The sequence below is a fragment of the Ovis aries genome, chromosome 5 (assembly GCF_016772045.2).
Source record: "Ovis aries strain OAR_USU_Benz2616 breed Rambouillet chromosome 5, ARS-UI_Ramb_v3.0, whole genome shotgun sequence".
In the NCBI taxonomy this organism is placed as follows: domain Eukaryota; kingdom Metazoa; phylum Chordata; class Mammalia; order Artiodactyla; family Bovidae; genus Ovis; species Ovis aries.
The window spans coordinates 1,973,285-1,989,894 of record NC_056058.1 but is presented as its reverse complement, the minus strand read 5'-3'; the positions used below and the strand labels follow the sequence as shown (position 1 = coordinate 1,989,894).

At 55.2% G+C, this 16,610-nt stretch overlaps 1 protein-coding gene across 2 annotated transcripts in view; it reads right to left on the bottom strand.

Annotated features, from left to right (window-relative positions):
* Positions 1-16,610, bottom strand: part of ADAMTS2 (ADAM metallopeptidase with thrombospondin type 1 motif 2) — a 255,023-nt gene that overhangs the window by 52,474 nt on the left and 185,939 nt on the right. For both annotated transcript variants that reach the window (XM_042250871.1, XM_042250872.2), the window contains 3 exons: positions 5,154-5,310; positions 946-1,051; positions 216-359 (listed from right to left, as the gene is read on the bottom strand). In XM_042250871.1, the coding sequence (XP_042106805.1) occupies positions 216-359; positions 946-1,051; positions 5,154-5,310 (407 nt within the window). The remainder of the gene's footprint in view (positions 1-215; positions 360-945; positions 1,052-5,153; positions 5,311-16,610) is intronic.

The following is a 16,610-nucleotide window of genomic DNA, read 5'->3' as shown; positions in this document are numbered from 1 at the left end:
TCCAACTCATAGCGACCCCATGGACTAGGCATCCATTAAAGGTGGAGTGGTTGTAACCACTTTCCATCCAAAACTTAGCCCCCAACAGTGGGACCCCCCCCCCAACCAGTACTGCTGTCCCCCTCTCCCCTGCTTTGCACTTGGGGCTAGAGGCGCCCTGCTAGGCCTGAGTGCAGCGCCCCAGGCTCCTCCCCAGGGGACAGGGTGGTACTCACTGCAGGTAGCGGCTCAGCTCCTGCTGGCTGCAGCGGGACCAGTGGAAGCGATGGAAGGCCGCCTGCACCAGGGGCGCCATGATGCTGCCCAGCCGCACCTCGTCACCGCAGCGGTTGCCCTGCCCGTCATGCTCCATGCCCAGCCTGTGAGAGGAGCCAGGGCAGCCTCCCTAGACCCTCACCCAGCCACAGTCACCTGTCAGCCCCACCCCCTCCAGACGCTGGGAGGGGACCCCCACCTCCATGAGCTGACTCCCCTCATCCTTGGCCAGCCTGGTCGGCCCTGAGCCAGGTGGTACCCGTTTTCTCCCGGATGGATTTTAGAGCCGGGGCGCTCTGAGGAGACAGCATCCAGCGGCAGGCCCTGCAGGGTCCTGTCCCCAAGGCAGAGCGCTGCGGCATGAGAAAGGAGTGGGGGTGGAGGCGCCCACCGCCCTCCCTACACACCAGCAGCACGCACACCCGAGCTCCAGCTCTCTGTTCCTGGGGGAGGCTCCCTCGCACCCTCATCTACAGAACTGGGTGAGAAGACCCTCCTGCCCAAGTGCTTCGATGGCATAATGGGTGGGCAGCCCCCGGCTGCTGCCTGGCCCTCGGTGGAAAGTGGGCCAGGACATCACATCCGAGGGGTTTGTCGTCCAGGGAGTGTCCCTCTCAGGGCGCAGAGGAGAAGCGGGGCCCCTTGAGCCCTGACCTGCCTCAGACAGCAGGGCCTGCTGAGGCCACTTACACATGGCCAGTCTCGTGGGCCACCACGAACGCGGAGGAGAAGCCGTCCTCGTGGTTCAGGGTGCAGCTGCGGACCGGGTGGCACATCCCAGTGACAGGAGCATAGCCTGGGAGAGACAAAGGGGGCTCAGAGCCCTCTCCACGCAGAGGGGCCCAGACCCCACCATGCCCTGGCATCACCAGAGCAAACGGGCATAGCCAACGGCCCTCAAGGCTGGCACAGCTCGAAACCAGTTCCCTGCCCCGGGGAAGCGGGCCTCAGCCCTGCCCATCAGCAGCCACCCTGCAGCCAGCTCAGTTTCCCGTGTCCAGGTCTTATCTGCCAAGGCTTTCTGCCACCTTGGTAGCCTCCTGCCCACTGTTCTCTTTCAGGCCACCTCCCACTTTCCTTCCCCACTTGGCTGAGTGGCCTTTCGGTCCCCGAGGCTGCAGCTTGCTTCCTGGGCTGTTGGCACTCTGGCCCTGGTGCCTGGCACCACACCCTGAGCCGCTCCCTCGGGGCCTCCCTTGGGGCCTCTGAGACCTCAGCTGGACCCTTTCCCACAGTGCACAGATGGCTGCAGGGAGGGTGGGCCCAAGCTGATCAGGGCAGTGCTGTGCTGCCCCGCGGAGCTGTGCAGGGAGACTGACCACGGAGACGGGGAGGCAGGCCAGTCACAGGTGATGAGGCTCTTGGAGCCCTTGGCCCGGGAACCCTGCGCTGACTGGGCAGATTCCGAACCACATTCCTGCTGAGGGGTCCAGCGGTCTGTCCTGGGCAAGGGACCCCCAGAGGTGGAGAATGGGGATCAGAGGGGGAAGGACAGCCACAGTAGGCTAACCTCTGACGTGAGAGGCCACACACCCTCCAGCCACCACTCAACCCACCAAGGGCTTCTGAAGAGCCACTGAATTAACAGGTCACAGTGAGGAGACACAGTGGGTTTTGCCTGCCCAGTTACAGCGTGTGGTCCAAGGAAGAAGTAGGGAAGGGAGTCTCACAGGGAGAGAGGGCAGGGTTGAGGCAGGGAACTGAACCGCCTGAGCAGGAAGGTGGGAAGGCCACCCTGTGATGTGACTGGTCTGCGGAAGGATGATGCCCCCTGAGTGGGCTGAGCCTGATCACAGGGAGTCTTAAGATGCCCCCAGGGAAGGACCACGTTCCCGCCCACGGGGAGAGGGAGAGTGATGGGAGGGCACAATGATCCCACCCAAGATGGAGGAAATCCAGACAGTGGGGCCTCACCACTTGCCACTGGGTGAGATACAGCAGTGTGTGCAGAGCTGTGTGCGCCAGGCAAAGCCTCTGTTTAAAGACCTGGGCATCCCAGAGGCTGTCAGCCGCAAATCAGCATCGCCATGGGCACTTGCCATCTGCCCATGGTTAAATCAGGTGTCACTGCAGCTGCTTCAACAACCCCTAAGAGGGGTTCAGGGTGGAGATCAGGGATGAGGCGCTCTGTGCTCTGGGAAAAACTGGCAGGACAGGTCTTCAGATACTTATTTTCAGGGGCCAATTTTATGAGCTCAATTCTTGAACCTCCCTGTAACTAGAAAAGCACTACATTCCTTCATGGTGATGTCCGCTCCGCATGACTAACAGGAATTCTCAAGAGACCAGAAGAACCCTTCTGCAAAAACATACGCACTTGATTGCCTGTGTTCTCTCTTCACTAAAATCACGAGTCACTGACCTTCCCCCCTACCTCTTTGGAGCCATTTCTCGGAGCTATCTGAAATGCTGTCTCCCAGGCTACAGGCCTCGTTTCGCCCCAAACAAAACTTAACTCGCAACTCTTAGGTCATGTACTTTTTTAAGTCAGCAAGACCCAGAAAGTTAGAAGCCCGGACTGTCCCCCCACTGAGCCTCACTCATCTGAGACCCCAGGGAGAGGTCCTAGGCAACGTGTTTCAAGAGACAAGTACAGAAAGGAAAAAGTGTGACCGGGCAGTGCTGGTTTCAGAACTGTCTAAAAGCTGTATGCCCAACCACTGTCTATTTCCCTTCTAATAAACAGGAAAATATGTGTCTTAAAGTATTCTTTTGCTCTGCAGATTTTGAGATGCTTGTTCTTGAATCAGTGCCAGGGCAAAGCTTCGTGGTCTTCTCTTTGACCTTTGTATCAAAGCCTGCATATGAATACGCGCCTCAGTCTGTGTATTTCTCATTCACCCACGCTAGCATTACAGAAACATTTAGGATTTGAAGATTTGAAAATGTATCTATATTTTTTCTTTATATCCTCCATTCTTAGTTCACTTTGCTATTATTTTCTTTCCAGAAATCCTTGTAGATAGACGTAGTGTTCTTCCTGGATTGCGCCTCTACATCAATTTTTCGCTCATATTTCGATCTTTTTGGGGGCCCTTGACTTTTTATTTCAGCTTTTGAATTTTCTATTTCACCCACTGAGAAATGCAATATTGCTATCATATCGGTAAAGAAAGGATGTCACAGCATCCTTTGTTGCAGCCTCCATGGATGGCGAGCTGGTGAGCCCCGAGGAAACTCAGGATGGGAAAACACTGGGTGCTGGCCCCAGATGGCTGAGACGCATAGCGAAGGAATGATTTCAGTGAGCCCAGGCTCCTGCATCTTCCCACACATAGAAAAGCACTGAATTCCTTACCTTGAGATTTTTGTTTTCTTCAATTAACAGTAAGCTTTGTCTTATTAGCTGCCCTTTGTTGCAAAACTCCTACATATCCTAGCCCCCCTTGCCTCCTCAGAGCAGCTCAGTTCTCCCAGGGTTACTTGAGATGCTATCCCCCAGGACTGAAGTACTTAACATTTCTGATGAATTAAAACACACATACACACACACACATAACTTTCAGGTTGGACATTTAATTTTTTAGTCAACACCATCAAATCTTTAATGAAAACCTTTTTTTTCCCTCTGATTCTTCTTTGTAGCCTGTTCTGGGTTTACAGATATATTTCCTCAAACATTCTGGAGATATGACTTTATAAAAATGTACTTTTCCCTTCTCTAAATTATCTGTTTCCTCTGGAGTTAGCTTTTTAACTTTATTTTACATCTCAGCCCATCTTTTTCATCCTTTCCTTTTTTTTTTTTAACATCTGGTAATTCTTGGCTGTCCTTTCACATTTTTAAATGAAGAATGAAGTCACTTAATGTAAAAGCTGTGTTGGTTTCTCTCCCACAGAACAGTTCTGCTCCCCGTTAGAGCTCTCACCCGGACAAAGGGCGACAGAGGGCTCCATCAGCTGGCCACACAGACGGGCTTGAAGGGGAGCGAGCAACCCCTCACAGTGGAGAGGCACCAACACCATTCAGGAGATACAAGTGATCACCCCTGTGCAGCCACCCCCCGACCAAGAAATAAAACTGTCCCCACACTGCAGAAGCCTCTCCTCGGTTCCAACAGCAACTCCCTCCCTTCTGCCCACTCTCCCGACTGTTGACACCACAGATCAGTTTTGCCCACTTCCAAGCCTGAAATAAGTGGAGTCCTGAGTATATATTCTTCTCTGTCTTATTTCACTTATTTTATCTAACATGCGCTGTGTGAGATCTTCAACTGCGATTGTAGACTCGTCAGTTTTTCCTTTTGGATCTGTCAGTCTTATATAGATTGAATTTTTAAGTAAAGTCCCTTATCTTTTCAAGATTGAAAATTTATTCAATTTTGTTTTACAAAAGTTGGAGGAAGCAAGGGCTTCCCAGGTGGCGCTAGTGGTAAAGAACCCACTCGTCAGTGAAGGAGACATAAGCGATACGGGTTCAATCCCCGAGTAGGGAAGAATCCCTGGAGGAGGCCACGGTAACTCCTCCAGTATTCTTGCCTGGAGAATCCCATAGACAGAAGAGCTGGGCGGGCTACAGTCCATGGGGTCGCAAAAGAGTGGGACACGACTGAAGTGGCTTGGCAAGCACGCACGGAGGAAGCAAACAACCGAAGCCCAGCCTCAGCGCTTGTCTGGCCCCGGGGCTGCCAGCCCCAGACTCTGCCCATTTCACTCCCTTTGATCTTCCCTGTTCCCAGAGAGACAGTTTCCTGGGGGACATGTCAGAGTTCCTGGTAGTTTTGAAGAGCCAGGAGGAGACTAGCACTTACCCTCAATCCGGACACCCTTCTCAGCACTTACCCCCTTGCCCAGACACCCCTCCCATCCCAGGCCAAGGCTGCTGGGGTGGCCTGGCAGGCTCAGGCACTCACGTGCAGCCTCCCTCCTTTCTGTGCCCCCGCAGGCCCGAGACTCACCTTGCATGCCCGAGGGCCCAAAGTCCTGCCGTGTGAGGAATATGGCGTGATCGTGGTACTCGTCGTGATCAGTGTCTGGCTTCTGCTGGAGGTAGGCCCAGCGGCAAACATTCTCCAGACTCTGAGAGGGGTTCCCAATCTCAATGAGGCTCATGGACTGCAGCGGCAGGAGAGAGAACAGAGACAACAGAAACCGATTGGTGTCCGGTGGTCCGGATAGGAGTTGAGCAGACCCCGTAGACTGGGGACCTGGCCCCGGTAGTCTCTCAAGAACTCCCTCCCATGTGGCTCCATTCTCCAGAGTGGTGGAAAAGATCCCTGGCCACACAGACCTGCCTGAGCTTCCACACAGTCACTGCATGATTTCAGGCGAGACACAGGAACAAAACGCTGAGGCCTCAAAGCCTCAAAGGGTCCATTCAGCCCACCCCACCTCCAAGGCCCATGCATCCTACTTGGCACCTGCTCTGGGCAAGCTCTGGCCAGGAGGCCAGTGTAGTGGACCTCGGCAGGACCTGGGACAGGGAAGACAGAACTCCCAATATGGCTACAAGACCAGAGAAGAAGAAAGGAACCCTGTGTTTCCCCCTTGATAGAAGCTCTTTGCAGAAAACAACACAAGGGAGGGGAAAGTTCTGCAGTACATACAGTGAAGGAGCCACATAAGGAACAGGACCATGGGGTAATTCCCGCAGGACCAATGGATAGGAAGCCACTGGGAGCAACCACCTTCCATTTTGTATCAGGACACATGCCTGCTAGCCAAGGCTGGCCACCAGACTGGCAGTATCGCAGGCCAGTCTGCCTCATGGCACTGGCATTCACTCTCTTACTCAGTTTTCACAGTTACCCAGAAAGGCAAGAAACTGAGGCTCAGAGAGGTCAAGTAACTTGCCCCAGGTCACACAGCTCAGAAGCCTAAAACCGAAAGTCTATATTCCATCCACTTCCCTAAACTCCCTCTCCAAATGAAACACACACCATTATCATCTCAGAATCAGGTCTCACAAGCTGCACTCACCCCTTTTCTCTCCACAGTCCTCACAGCAGGCATTCTGGTTTCCGCTCTCACCACACACTCTTACCATCAAAGCGGCTCCCTCTAGGCAAACCTGTCCATAAAGCAGAGCTATGCATTCCTCGGTAGACCTGAAAGCATGCATTTTTCCTCTTCTCTTTCATAAACAAATCCAACAAGCACAGTCACATACTTCCCTTTGTGTATGTAAGTAGAATGGACTTGGGGTATATTTATAGGGTACTGTTCATAAGCCAGCACGTTGCAGAAGATGGAAGAATGAGTGAAGGCCAGGGAAGGTCCATCATTGCCAGGCATCCCTCAAATTACCCAAGTCAAGGGTTTACAAGACGGTGGACCAGTTCCCACGCCCTAAGCACAGAGCCAATTGCTCCTGAGAGATCAGAATACTTGGTTTAATAGCATTCAGTGAGTCCTAATGAAGTCAGCCACAGATAGGAGCGAGAGAGCTGGTGGCTGGGACCTACTGAACATTCCCCAGAGATGGACAGCCCCAGAGGATGCTGGGAAAGGGGAAGAGAGGCACATTACTGCCCTCCCCGTGACTGGGAAAGCACGTGACTACCTCCAGCCAATTAGTTGCCATCAAAAGTGATGTGTGTCTCTTCCTGGTCTGAGCACTTTCTTGCCCACATGAGAGCCTTCGGAGACCTCTCCTGGCTGGCATGGGAACCAGCAACCAGGCTGCTCTGTCGCCCAGGTCTTGAGTGAAAATGAGACCAGAGTCCGATGCCAATCCACACTGAAGACACCAGGGTGAGTGAGAAATCAGGCTTTGTTGCTGTAAGCTGCTGGGACATGGAGCTGGCTTGCTTCTGCAGCACAGTCTTGCCCACCCCAAATGACACAGAAGGGGCAAAGGAAGGGGTTATGGCATCTGTATCTCATCCAAGCAGGTCAGCCCAAAATCCTACCAGGAGATCACTGCCTCCAGAAAACCTTGAGAAGCCACAGCTCTGGAGGGAGAAGCAAGTCAAAGACTCTCCTTTCTAGGGAAGGAACTTTGGGTGGAATGAGAAGGAAGGGGCCTTCAGGGATGGATCTGATTTGGTGCTTGAGTTTGGACCCCATTGGGCTTAAGATTGCCACTCCAGTCCGGACCACAAGCGCCACTGATCACCACTCGATCAAGGATGGCTGCAGAGCCCCCACGGGAGCAGGACCCCCCAGCTCCACAAAGCCCAAGACACATGCAGATCACTCAGTCGTGTCCAGTCTTTGCAAGCCCCACAGACTGTAGCCCGCCAGGCTCCTTGTTCATGGAGTTCTCCGGGCAAGAATACTGGAGTGGGTAGCCATTCCCTTCTCCAGGGGTGGAACTGGGCTTTCCTGCATTGTAAGCAGATTCTTTACCATCTTAGCCACCAGGAGAGCCCGGAGCCTTGCTAAGCCACCTCCAGCAGAAGGACCTTGTTCCCTTCAGGGCCATGGCTCTCAGCCTAAACATCAGGGGACGGTACCCCTGGTTGGTTACAGTTACTTTTGCCTGCGTTCTTCTGACAAAAACAGCCCAATCTCCCTCTGGTGAAAGATCTCCTCTGTTAATCTGGGTCTGACCTTGGGCTCAGGGGTGGGAGAGGTCAAGCCCAGACAACCCCACCTAGTGCCTTCCCAGCACCACGATGGTTGAGGCTAAGGGGTTGGAAAGATGTGTGACTATGAGCCTGGAGCTTCCCCCAGGGCAGAGAATTCCAGGGAAGAAAGAAACCAGAACAGAGCATGGGCTGGGGTGGAGAGAGCTTGATTCCCAGTGTCCTCACACCACCACGTGGCTTACCCAGGCCTGAAGCCAGCTGCCCACAGGCCTGTTTATTATCTCCTGCAGCCATGAAATTAAAAGACGCTGATGTCTTGGAAGAAAAGCTATGGCAAACCTAGACAGTCTATTAAAAAGCAGAGACATCACTTTGCCAACAAAGATCCATATAGTCAAAGCTATGGTTTTTTCCAGCAGTCATGTACAGATGTGAGAGCTGGAACATAAAGAAAGCTGAGAGCTGAGGAATTCATGCTTTCAAAATGTAGTGCTGGAGAAGACTCTTGAGAGTCCCTTGGACTGCAAGAATATCAAACCAGTCAATCCTAAGGAAATTAGTCCTGAATATTCATTGGAAGGACTGATGTTGAAGCTGAAACTCCAATACTTTGGCCACCTGATGTGAAGAGCCAACTCATTCGAAAAGACTCTGATGCAGGGAAAGATTGAAGGCAGGAGAAGGGGTCAGCAGAGGATGAGATGGTTGAATGGCATCACTGACTCAATGGACATGAGTTTGAGCAAGCTCCAGGAGATAGCAAAGGACAGGGAAGCCTGGCTTGCTGCAGCCACTGGGGTTGCAAAGAGTCGGATACGACTTAGCAAATAACAACGAATAACAACGTAATGAGTTATTTCCAAACTTTATGATCTGAAAAGTTTGGAAATCTGAAAAGAGTTTCCCTGGTGGCTCAGATGGTAAAGAATCAGCTTGCAATGCAGGAAACCCTGGTTTCATCCATGGGTTGGGAACATCCCCTGGAGAAGGGAATGGCTACTCACTCCAATATTCTTGCCTGGAGAATTCCACGGACAGAGGAGCCCAGTGGGCTACAGTCCATGGGGGTCGCAAAGAGTTAGACACAACTGAGTGACTAACACACACACATACATGATCTGAAAAACCCAAACACTTGTTATCTCATGGTTTCTGGGTTAGGAATCCAAAGGCAATCCAGAGGGGTCCTCTACTCAAGGTTCTCCTGTGAGATTGCCGGCAGCTGAGACTCCCCTGGGTGGGACACACTCCCACACTCACTCACGTGGTTACTGGCAGAATCCAGTTCCTCACGTGCTGCTGGGCCTAGGGCTCCTTGCCACCTCACAGGGACCTCGCCACAAAGCAGTCACACAGGGCAGCTTGCCTCCCCCAGCACGAGTGACCTCAGAGTGCATATCCGAGGCACAAGCCATAGTCCAGTTAGAGGCGAATCTCGGCGCTGCCCACGCCTGCGGGGAAAGGACCACAGCAGAGAGGGACCACCAAGACGTGGGCTCACGGGCGCCATCCTAGCGCCTGCTTGCAGCAGAGATGTGTCTCATATACGTTGAGTGACTCCTCCCACGAAAGTCAGCTGGGGTTGTGTTATCGTCACTTGCTGCTGAAAGACCACGAGCAGCGGACTTCCTCCTTGGAGACTCGTGGGAAGCCCAGGTGAGTGCACTGGCTGGCTGGCTGGAGGGTTCAGCTAGTGTGTCCAGCGCCAGTGGGAGAGAAGCTCTAGTCACGTTTTTGAAGAGAAGTCGAGAGTCCCAACTAGAAAGACACATGGTGTCAGGGCCAGAGAACAGGAAGAAGGGCATGGAGTTGGAGACAGAGCCAAAGGCTGAAACGAGGTGAGAACAAGCAGTCTGGGGGCTCAGAGAGAGGCCTGACTGCTCAGGGAGTGGGCTCATTGGAAGTGATGGGTGGGTGTTGCAAACCCAATGCCCACAAGCCAAGGCTGGTGATGTGAGTCAGTGAGGCAGGTTGGCTCAAAGGAAAGCAAATCTGTCTTTTGTTTGCCAGTTTAGAAGGTTACAGAAGAATATTTCCCTGTTATGATAAAGAAGTTGGGGTGATAAGGAGTGGTAAGAACTGGCAAGCCAAGGAGCCCATGCCCCGATGCAGGGGCAGCAGTCCTCAGCCCCAGCTCCCTGGGCATGGCATGCAAGAACAGAGCCCAGAGCTGCCACCAGGCTGACCTCTCAGGCCAGTCTTTACATTTTACAAAGAAGTGTGTGTGTGTGTGTGTGTGTGTGTAAGTTGCTCGGTCATGTCCGACTCTTTGCGACCCCATGGATTATAGCCCACCAGGATCCTCTGTCCAGGGAGTTTTCTAGGCAAGAATACTGGAGGGGGTTGCCACTCCCTTCCCCAGGGCGTCTTCCTGACCCAGGGATCAAACCTGGGTCTCCTGCATTGCAGGCGGATTCTTTGCCATCTGAGCCACCTGCGAAGCCCACAAAGAGGTTCTGTGGACCAAAGAAAACACATCCCTCAAGTCACCAGGTAAGGAACCTTGGAATAAAGGCCCTTCTGGGCTGGACCCAACACTGGCTTGCTGGCGAGCGCCTCCTGCCTCCCAGACACCAGGCCCTTGGATTCAGCCCAGGTTCCTAGCCCCTCTCAGCGGCCACCGTGATCTCACTGCCGTGGCGGGATAATTGACTGAAGTATTGATTTGCGTTTTGTTCTTCCCTTGTCTTCCCTTCCTCCACTCCAAGAAGCAGCCCATCACTTCTGTTCTCCAGGCCCACGGGGGTCTGTGCCACAGGACCCAGAGCGGAAGTTGTCTGGGACTCTCTCCCTGCTTTTGGTTTCCGAGGAGACTCCCCAAGGGGAGGGGCAGAAGGAAGGGCTCAGAGGGGTCCCACCAGGACGAGGTGGCCCTGAAGAGGCAGATCCCAAAAGAGCAGTGGCCGTGTGCTGGGCCCTGGGAACTTGCAGCCCAGATGGGGCCTGGAGGAAGGTGACGTCAGTGTCTGACATCCACAGTCCGGAGCTGCTTGGACTTCTTTGCCCACGTCCCAGTTCTGCCAAGGTTCTGGCCATTCTCAAGGAATTAAGGGCTGGTCTCCTCCTCCGTGCTGGCCTGGAGAGCTCAGGAGGGGGCACTGTGCCCCGTGCTGTGCGGCAGGTGCCAGACCCATGCGCATGTTAGAAAGAGCTGAGTCAGTGAGGAGAGAGGGCACAGGCAGGACCGTGAGGTGGCAGGAGACGAGCAAGCCAGCCGGCAGGGGAGGAAGCATGGTTTCTGGCCACAGAGCTTGCGGAGGAGGCGCAGGAGAGGACCACTCAGGCGCATGCAAGGGAGAGTCTGCAGTGCCCTGGGACGCAGGCCAGGGATGATCTTTCTGGGCCCAGGTTTCCTCCTTGGTAAAAGTTCAGCAGTTTTCCTTTGGGGAGCTCTGCTGCTTCTCAGGTGCAGCTCCTGGGGGAATAGTTTAGAGCCAGCTAGGGATTCAAGTAAGGTCAGTGGATCAGAGGCTCAAAAGAATCAAAACACCAGGTGAAGTAGGCTTACCCAGAGGCAACCCCCACCCCTAGACAACCACCCATGAGCTTCTAGGCAGAAGACTGCACCCCAGACGCAACCCTTCCTTGGCCTACTTCTCCCCCTTCCTGAGAGCTGCCAGCCTTCCCATAGGTTCTGCCTGCCTTGAAGGGCTCTTCACAGACAGAGCTGTCCAGGCAGAGGGCCCAGGAAGGAGGTCTGGACACCTACAAGGGTCACTCGGGCTCTGGCGGGATCTCCGCACACTGCTCGGCCACCTGAATCACACTCACAGCCCTCCATCCCATGTCTTTGCCACGTATCACGCAGCACATGGGCTGTAGTCCTATCCAAGCAAGGACAAGAGATGTGTCTGTCTTTCTTTCAGAAGCGATGGCGATCCCGCAGTCTTTCCCTGCCGCCACAGTAGTGGGTGTGGTTGTCCGGGCTGATGCGCTGAAGAATATTAACAGTGCTGAAAAGAAGGGCAAACGCCAGGTGCCCATTAGGCCATGCTCCAAAGTCATCGATGGGCTTCTAACTGTGATGATGAAGGACGGTCACTTTGGCGAACTTGACATCCCCGAGGATCACAGAGCTGGGAAAGCTGTGAGCTTCACGGGCAGGCTGAATAAGTGTGGAGCAGTCAGCCTCAGATTGGATGCGCACCTCAAGGGTCTAGAAAAAAGGCAGAATAACCTGCTCCCACCCCGTCAGCTTGGTTCCACTGTCCTGACAACCTCCGCGGGCATCAAAGACCACGAAGGAGCGAGACGAAAGCACACAGGAGGAAACAAATCTTTGGATTCTTTTTCTAGGGCTGCAATACATACAAATAAAATGCCTCGGAGGGGCGTCTGGAAGCCACGCAACCTCTGAAGGCGTTCTGTGTGTGGGGCCTTATCACCCCTCCGCAGGCAGGACAGGAAAGGAAGGGCGAGAGCCGAGGTGGCCACCAGGTGGCGCCGCTGCCGCAGGAACAGCAGAGGGAGCCTCGTGCGCCCGGATCAAAGGGCTGGGGCTCCTGAGACGCCGGCCACCGGCTCAAACGGAAGGCCCCAGCCAGCCTCTGGGGTCCCACATTAAACAAATCAATTAAGACTTCTGCAGAAAGTTCTGTCCCAATCTCTGCTCTCTGACATCTCCATTGTTTGCTCTAGAATGAGCTGAATTATTTACGCTCTTACCTCCTTTAGTCAAGGAGACAGGAGCAATGTGGGACCAGCAGCGCGGACGCTCCGCAGGTTCCAGGATGTAGCAGGGAATCCCTCAGATCACCAAGCCCACACACCAAGGCACCTGCGAGTGATGGTGCGGCTCCCCAGGCAGCTCCGCGCCCTGGGGGTGGAAGCCTGCTTCGCCGTCATCGGCCCTGTGCCCCTGGACATGTTCCCTGCTTCACGGTCCCAGGCGCCCCCTCCCCAACCGCAGCGTACAGCTGGGAGCTCAGGCGCTTCCGGCCACGGCGATCAGCATCTTCAATATTGCCACCCAGCGGGAGCCAACCGAAAGCTTCTCAACTGCTCTGACCCCAGAGGGTCCCCCCCGCCACCCCGCAAACTCGCCCTCCCAAAGAAGCACAGGACCGCGTGCACAGAGCAGAGTCCAGATCTGCTGGGTTCAAGAAAGCAGAGCTCCCTTCTCAACGTCCACACTGCTAAAATGCAAGGCAGGAAATTCTCTGCGGTGCGGGCCAGTCTGCGCGCTGAACGATGCTGAGGAGCATCCCGACTTCTTCCTGCTGGATGCCATAAGCATCCCCAAGGTGGGGAGCTGCAAACTCGCCCTCTGAGGGGGGGACCCTGCCATGGGAAACCCCCAAGGGGAGCAAACCCAAGGAGCCCAAAAACAGCCCAAACCAGCCTCCCTGAGCAAAGCTGCTTGCTCTCCGTTGTGTGACTTCGGCAGTCCTCACCAGTCCTGTCGGCAGGGCGGGGGTGGGGTGGGGGGGGGGGGGGGGGGGGGGGGGGGGGGGGGGGGGGGGGGGGGTGTGTGAGGGGGTGAGGTAAGAGCCCCAGAGAGCCGCTGCGAGGGTAGGGTGAGGTGAGTGAAGTCACACAAGGGGCTGCAGACAGGACCCGACCCAAAGAGGGCGCTGCAGGCTGAGACTTGCAGGAAGCCTCGCCCCCTGCTGCCATCGCTGGTGTGCGCTCACCTTACAGGGGACCCTAAGGCTCAACGATGGTAAATGACTCACAAGGACCGACAGGGGCCAGAATCAGCACCAAGCTGAGGGTCTTCTCCAGGCTGCTCTGGGGTGCCAGGGAGTACCTAGAGCTCAAACCTCACCACAGGCATCCACACTCCCAACAGCAGTGAGGGCCAGGACTCCCGGATCATCAAGGCACATTCCAGACATCCTCCCAGAGGCTGGGAATCTCTTCCCAGAGAAAGCCAAGCTGCCAGCTCAAGACTCTTCAAGTGAACCTTCCCAGCTCAAGCCTGTAGGGCACACCTGTCTCCAATGCTTCCTGTTCTCCTCTGGACCCTGGAGACTCTGGCTCAGGAGGTGGGCTATAATGGCCAGGGGCTGGGCACCAGGCCTGGCGCCAAATGGTTGGGGGCTGGGGGTGTCCTCACCCTGAGGAAACCAGGGGGCTGTCCCTGGGATGTCTGAATCCCCTACACAGCCCCCACAGTCAGGGAGGCAGAGGTCCCTATCAGGTCGGCAATGGCCTGGCATATCAGCCCCCACAGTCAGGGAGGCAGAGGTCCATGTCAGGCCGGCATATGCAGTAAGAGGGTGGTGGCACCGGTCCCTTGAACGCTGAGACCTGCCCCAGCACTTTCTTCTCTTGCCTTCCCCGGAGAGACTCACAGTCAGGATTTCTCCAACCCTTCTGTTCTAATGCTGAAAAATTCCCAGGAGCGTTCCATACTTTGTCTTGACCTGGTCTTTCACAACAAGATACCTTCTGTTCTCTGATTGTCCCCAAGTCTCTGATTTCCATTTGCTTTGATTTTCATCATCTTAGGAAATATTTAAAATGAGAACAGTTCAGTAGCTTTGGTTCCTTCTCAAAAAAATCAATGGAAAAGCCAGTTGCTATGCAACCCTCAAGCCTTGCTGGTGTTCTGCTCCCTGGCTGATGGCATATTGTATAAAATGAGATAATCTCTTTTCTTCTGCTGAGTTTTTTTTTTTTTTTTTTTAAGAAATGGAGAAAAATGTTGTTTTAGGAAAAACTTGAGACAACTCAGAGGCTCCTCATAAGCTGGAAGACAAACATGTCCTTTGCACAAGCACACCCGATTTTATCCCCAGCGGGGCCTCGGTGGGGCCGGGGGACAGGGGCAAGGTGAGCAGAGGGCAGGGAGGCTGGTCCGCTTCCATCAGAGCTTGGAATGAATAGCAGAATCTGAATACCCAGGCCACTTTCTGCCCCGAGTCTGGGTCTCCCTCTCACTGCTCCCAGACCCACCCCCTTGCCCTGACTCTGCAGACCTTGGAGGACACAGCTCAGGGCCCTCTCCTGGCAGGGGTCAGCCTGCAGTCCCCTTGGCCTTTCTGTGCTTCAAGCCTCGCAGGGACAGGGCCCCACTCACTGTCAGGAAGCACGTGGCTCCTTTAAGAGCAGCTCATCGGAATCCATTCTCCTTGGGAGCCATTTGTGACTCTCATCCAGAAGCCCTTCCTGGCTTTTCCTGCAACAAGCAGAGCTCACTCCCTCTACACGAGTGCCAGCCAGGCAGTCCCCTCTGGATCACCCGATCCAGGGCACTGGGTGTTCTGTCTCCTTTGTGGTGCTCACCACTCCAAAACCACCCTGTTTCCTGGTGGACTCACGGGAAGCTGGTGCCCCAGGCCTGGGGGCAGGCACATCCCAGGATCCATCTGCCCAAGAGACAGGTCCTTCCACTTCCTGAGGTCCCTGAGAGCCCTGGAAACAGGGCCTTAACCCCAGCACTCTGCCAAGTGGAGTCTGTGGCTGGTGGACACAAACTGATATCGCCCACAATGAGATAAGTACAGAAATGGGAAACTTTCATAGCAGTTTGATGGAGTGACTTTATGTCTATGGAATTTAATAATAAAAAGCCGGGGCTGGTATTCATGAATAATCTTGGTTTTGTCACATTTCCCTGTTCCAGTTATTCTTTTTAAATGTACTTACAGAAATACTGGTCAGGGGTGTGACCTCCAGCTCTGAGGCGCTCTGTTTGTCTGGCCTGGCATCCTTGGCCCTGGCACCTACCCTGCAGGGACTACCACTGTAGACTTCCCGTTCGATAGCTTCAGGTCTGTGAAGTGACCCCTCCTTTCCCAAGGCTGTTGCCCCTGAGCCCACAGCCAAGCATCCCACACTGTCCCTGGGCTCCCATGCGAGGTGCACCCACTCCAGAGCCCCAGCCCCTCTGCATCCGATGTCTGTCCAGCACCGGCCTCCATGGACGTGGTCGGCCAGCCATGTCCTCCTGACTCTCCTATCCGGCCCCCGCCTGTGTTTCTGCAGCATGTCCTCCCGGAGCAAAGTGAGATCCCCACCTTGGACCCCGCTTGCCTCTTACAATCCCGCAACTTGCTGAGGAGGCCCGAGTCTGGCCCTGTAACTTTCTGGAACCCTGCAGGACACACAGGCTCTGAGGGGCGGCAGCCTCCCCCGTGGCTTCCTGAGAACAGGAGGGGTGTGGAGGTGGGGGCAGCGGGCAGGGCATGGGGCATGGCATGGGGGAGGCTCGGCTGCAGGAGACGGCTGAGCTCCGCTCCATCCCTGGGCCCAGGCGGAGGGGCAGCAGCATCTTGTCCTTTCTGGCCAGGCTTGGGGGCTGTGGATGGATATGGGGATCTAACTCCACATCCTGGCATGTCCTCTATCCTGACACCTCTGAACTCCGCGGCAGAGGTCTGAGTCTGCGCAGCTGTGCCCTGCTAGCGTACAGCGGGTGCAGTCTGCGCTCTGCCTCAAGCGCGCATCGAGCTCCACTTTCTCCCTTCCCGTCACACCACCACGGATTCCTAGCTTCCCAGCAGGAAGTCAGGGAGGTGAGCAGGGATCTCGGTCCCCCTGCGCCCTCTCACTTCTCACTGCATCGGTCCTGGTCTCGCCGGAGCTGTCCCACTGCCCAGGTGGGCTGCGGCCACCTAGCTCGTTGGCCAGGGGCTCTGGTCAGCTCCATGGCCCGCCCTCCCCACACCATCCCCAGAAAGAGGAGGCTGTAGCGTCACAAGGGGCCCATGCCCACTCCCCGTACCCTCACTCTGCCTGTGGGGGACTCCGAGGGTATGAACACGGCCCAGGCAAAGCAGAACCCCTCCCAACAAGGTGGAACGTAAGGAGCGGTGGCCAGTCTGGCCGTGGCCACGAGGGCGGGCCCTGCCACACCTCATCACCCGACCTCATCTGCAGGCGAGGCTGCGCACTAGGGGCAGCCTGCATCCCCCTCTAGCCGAGGTGGCTTGCCCG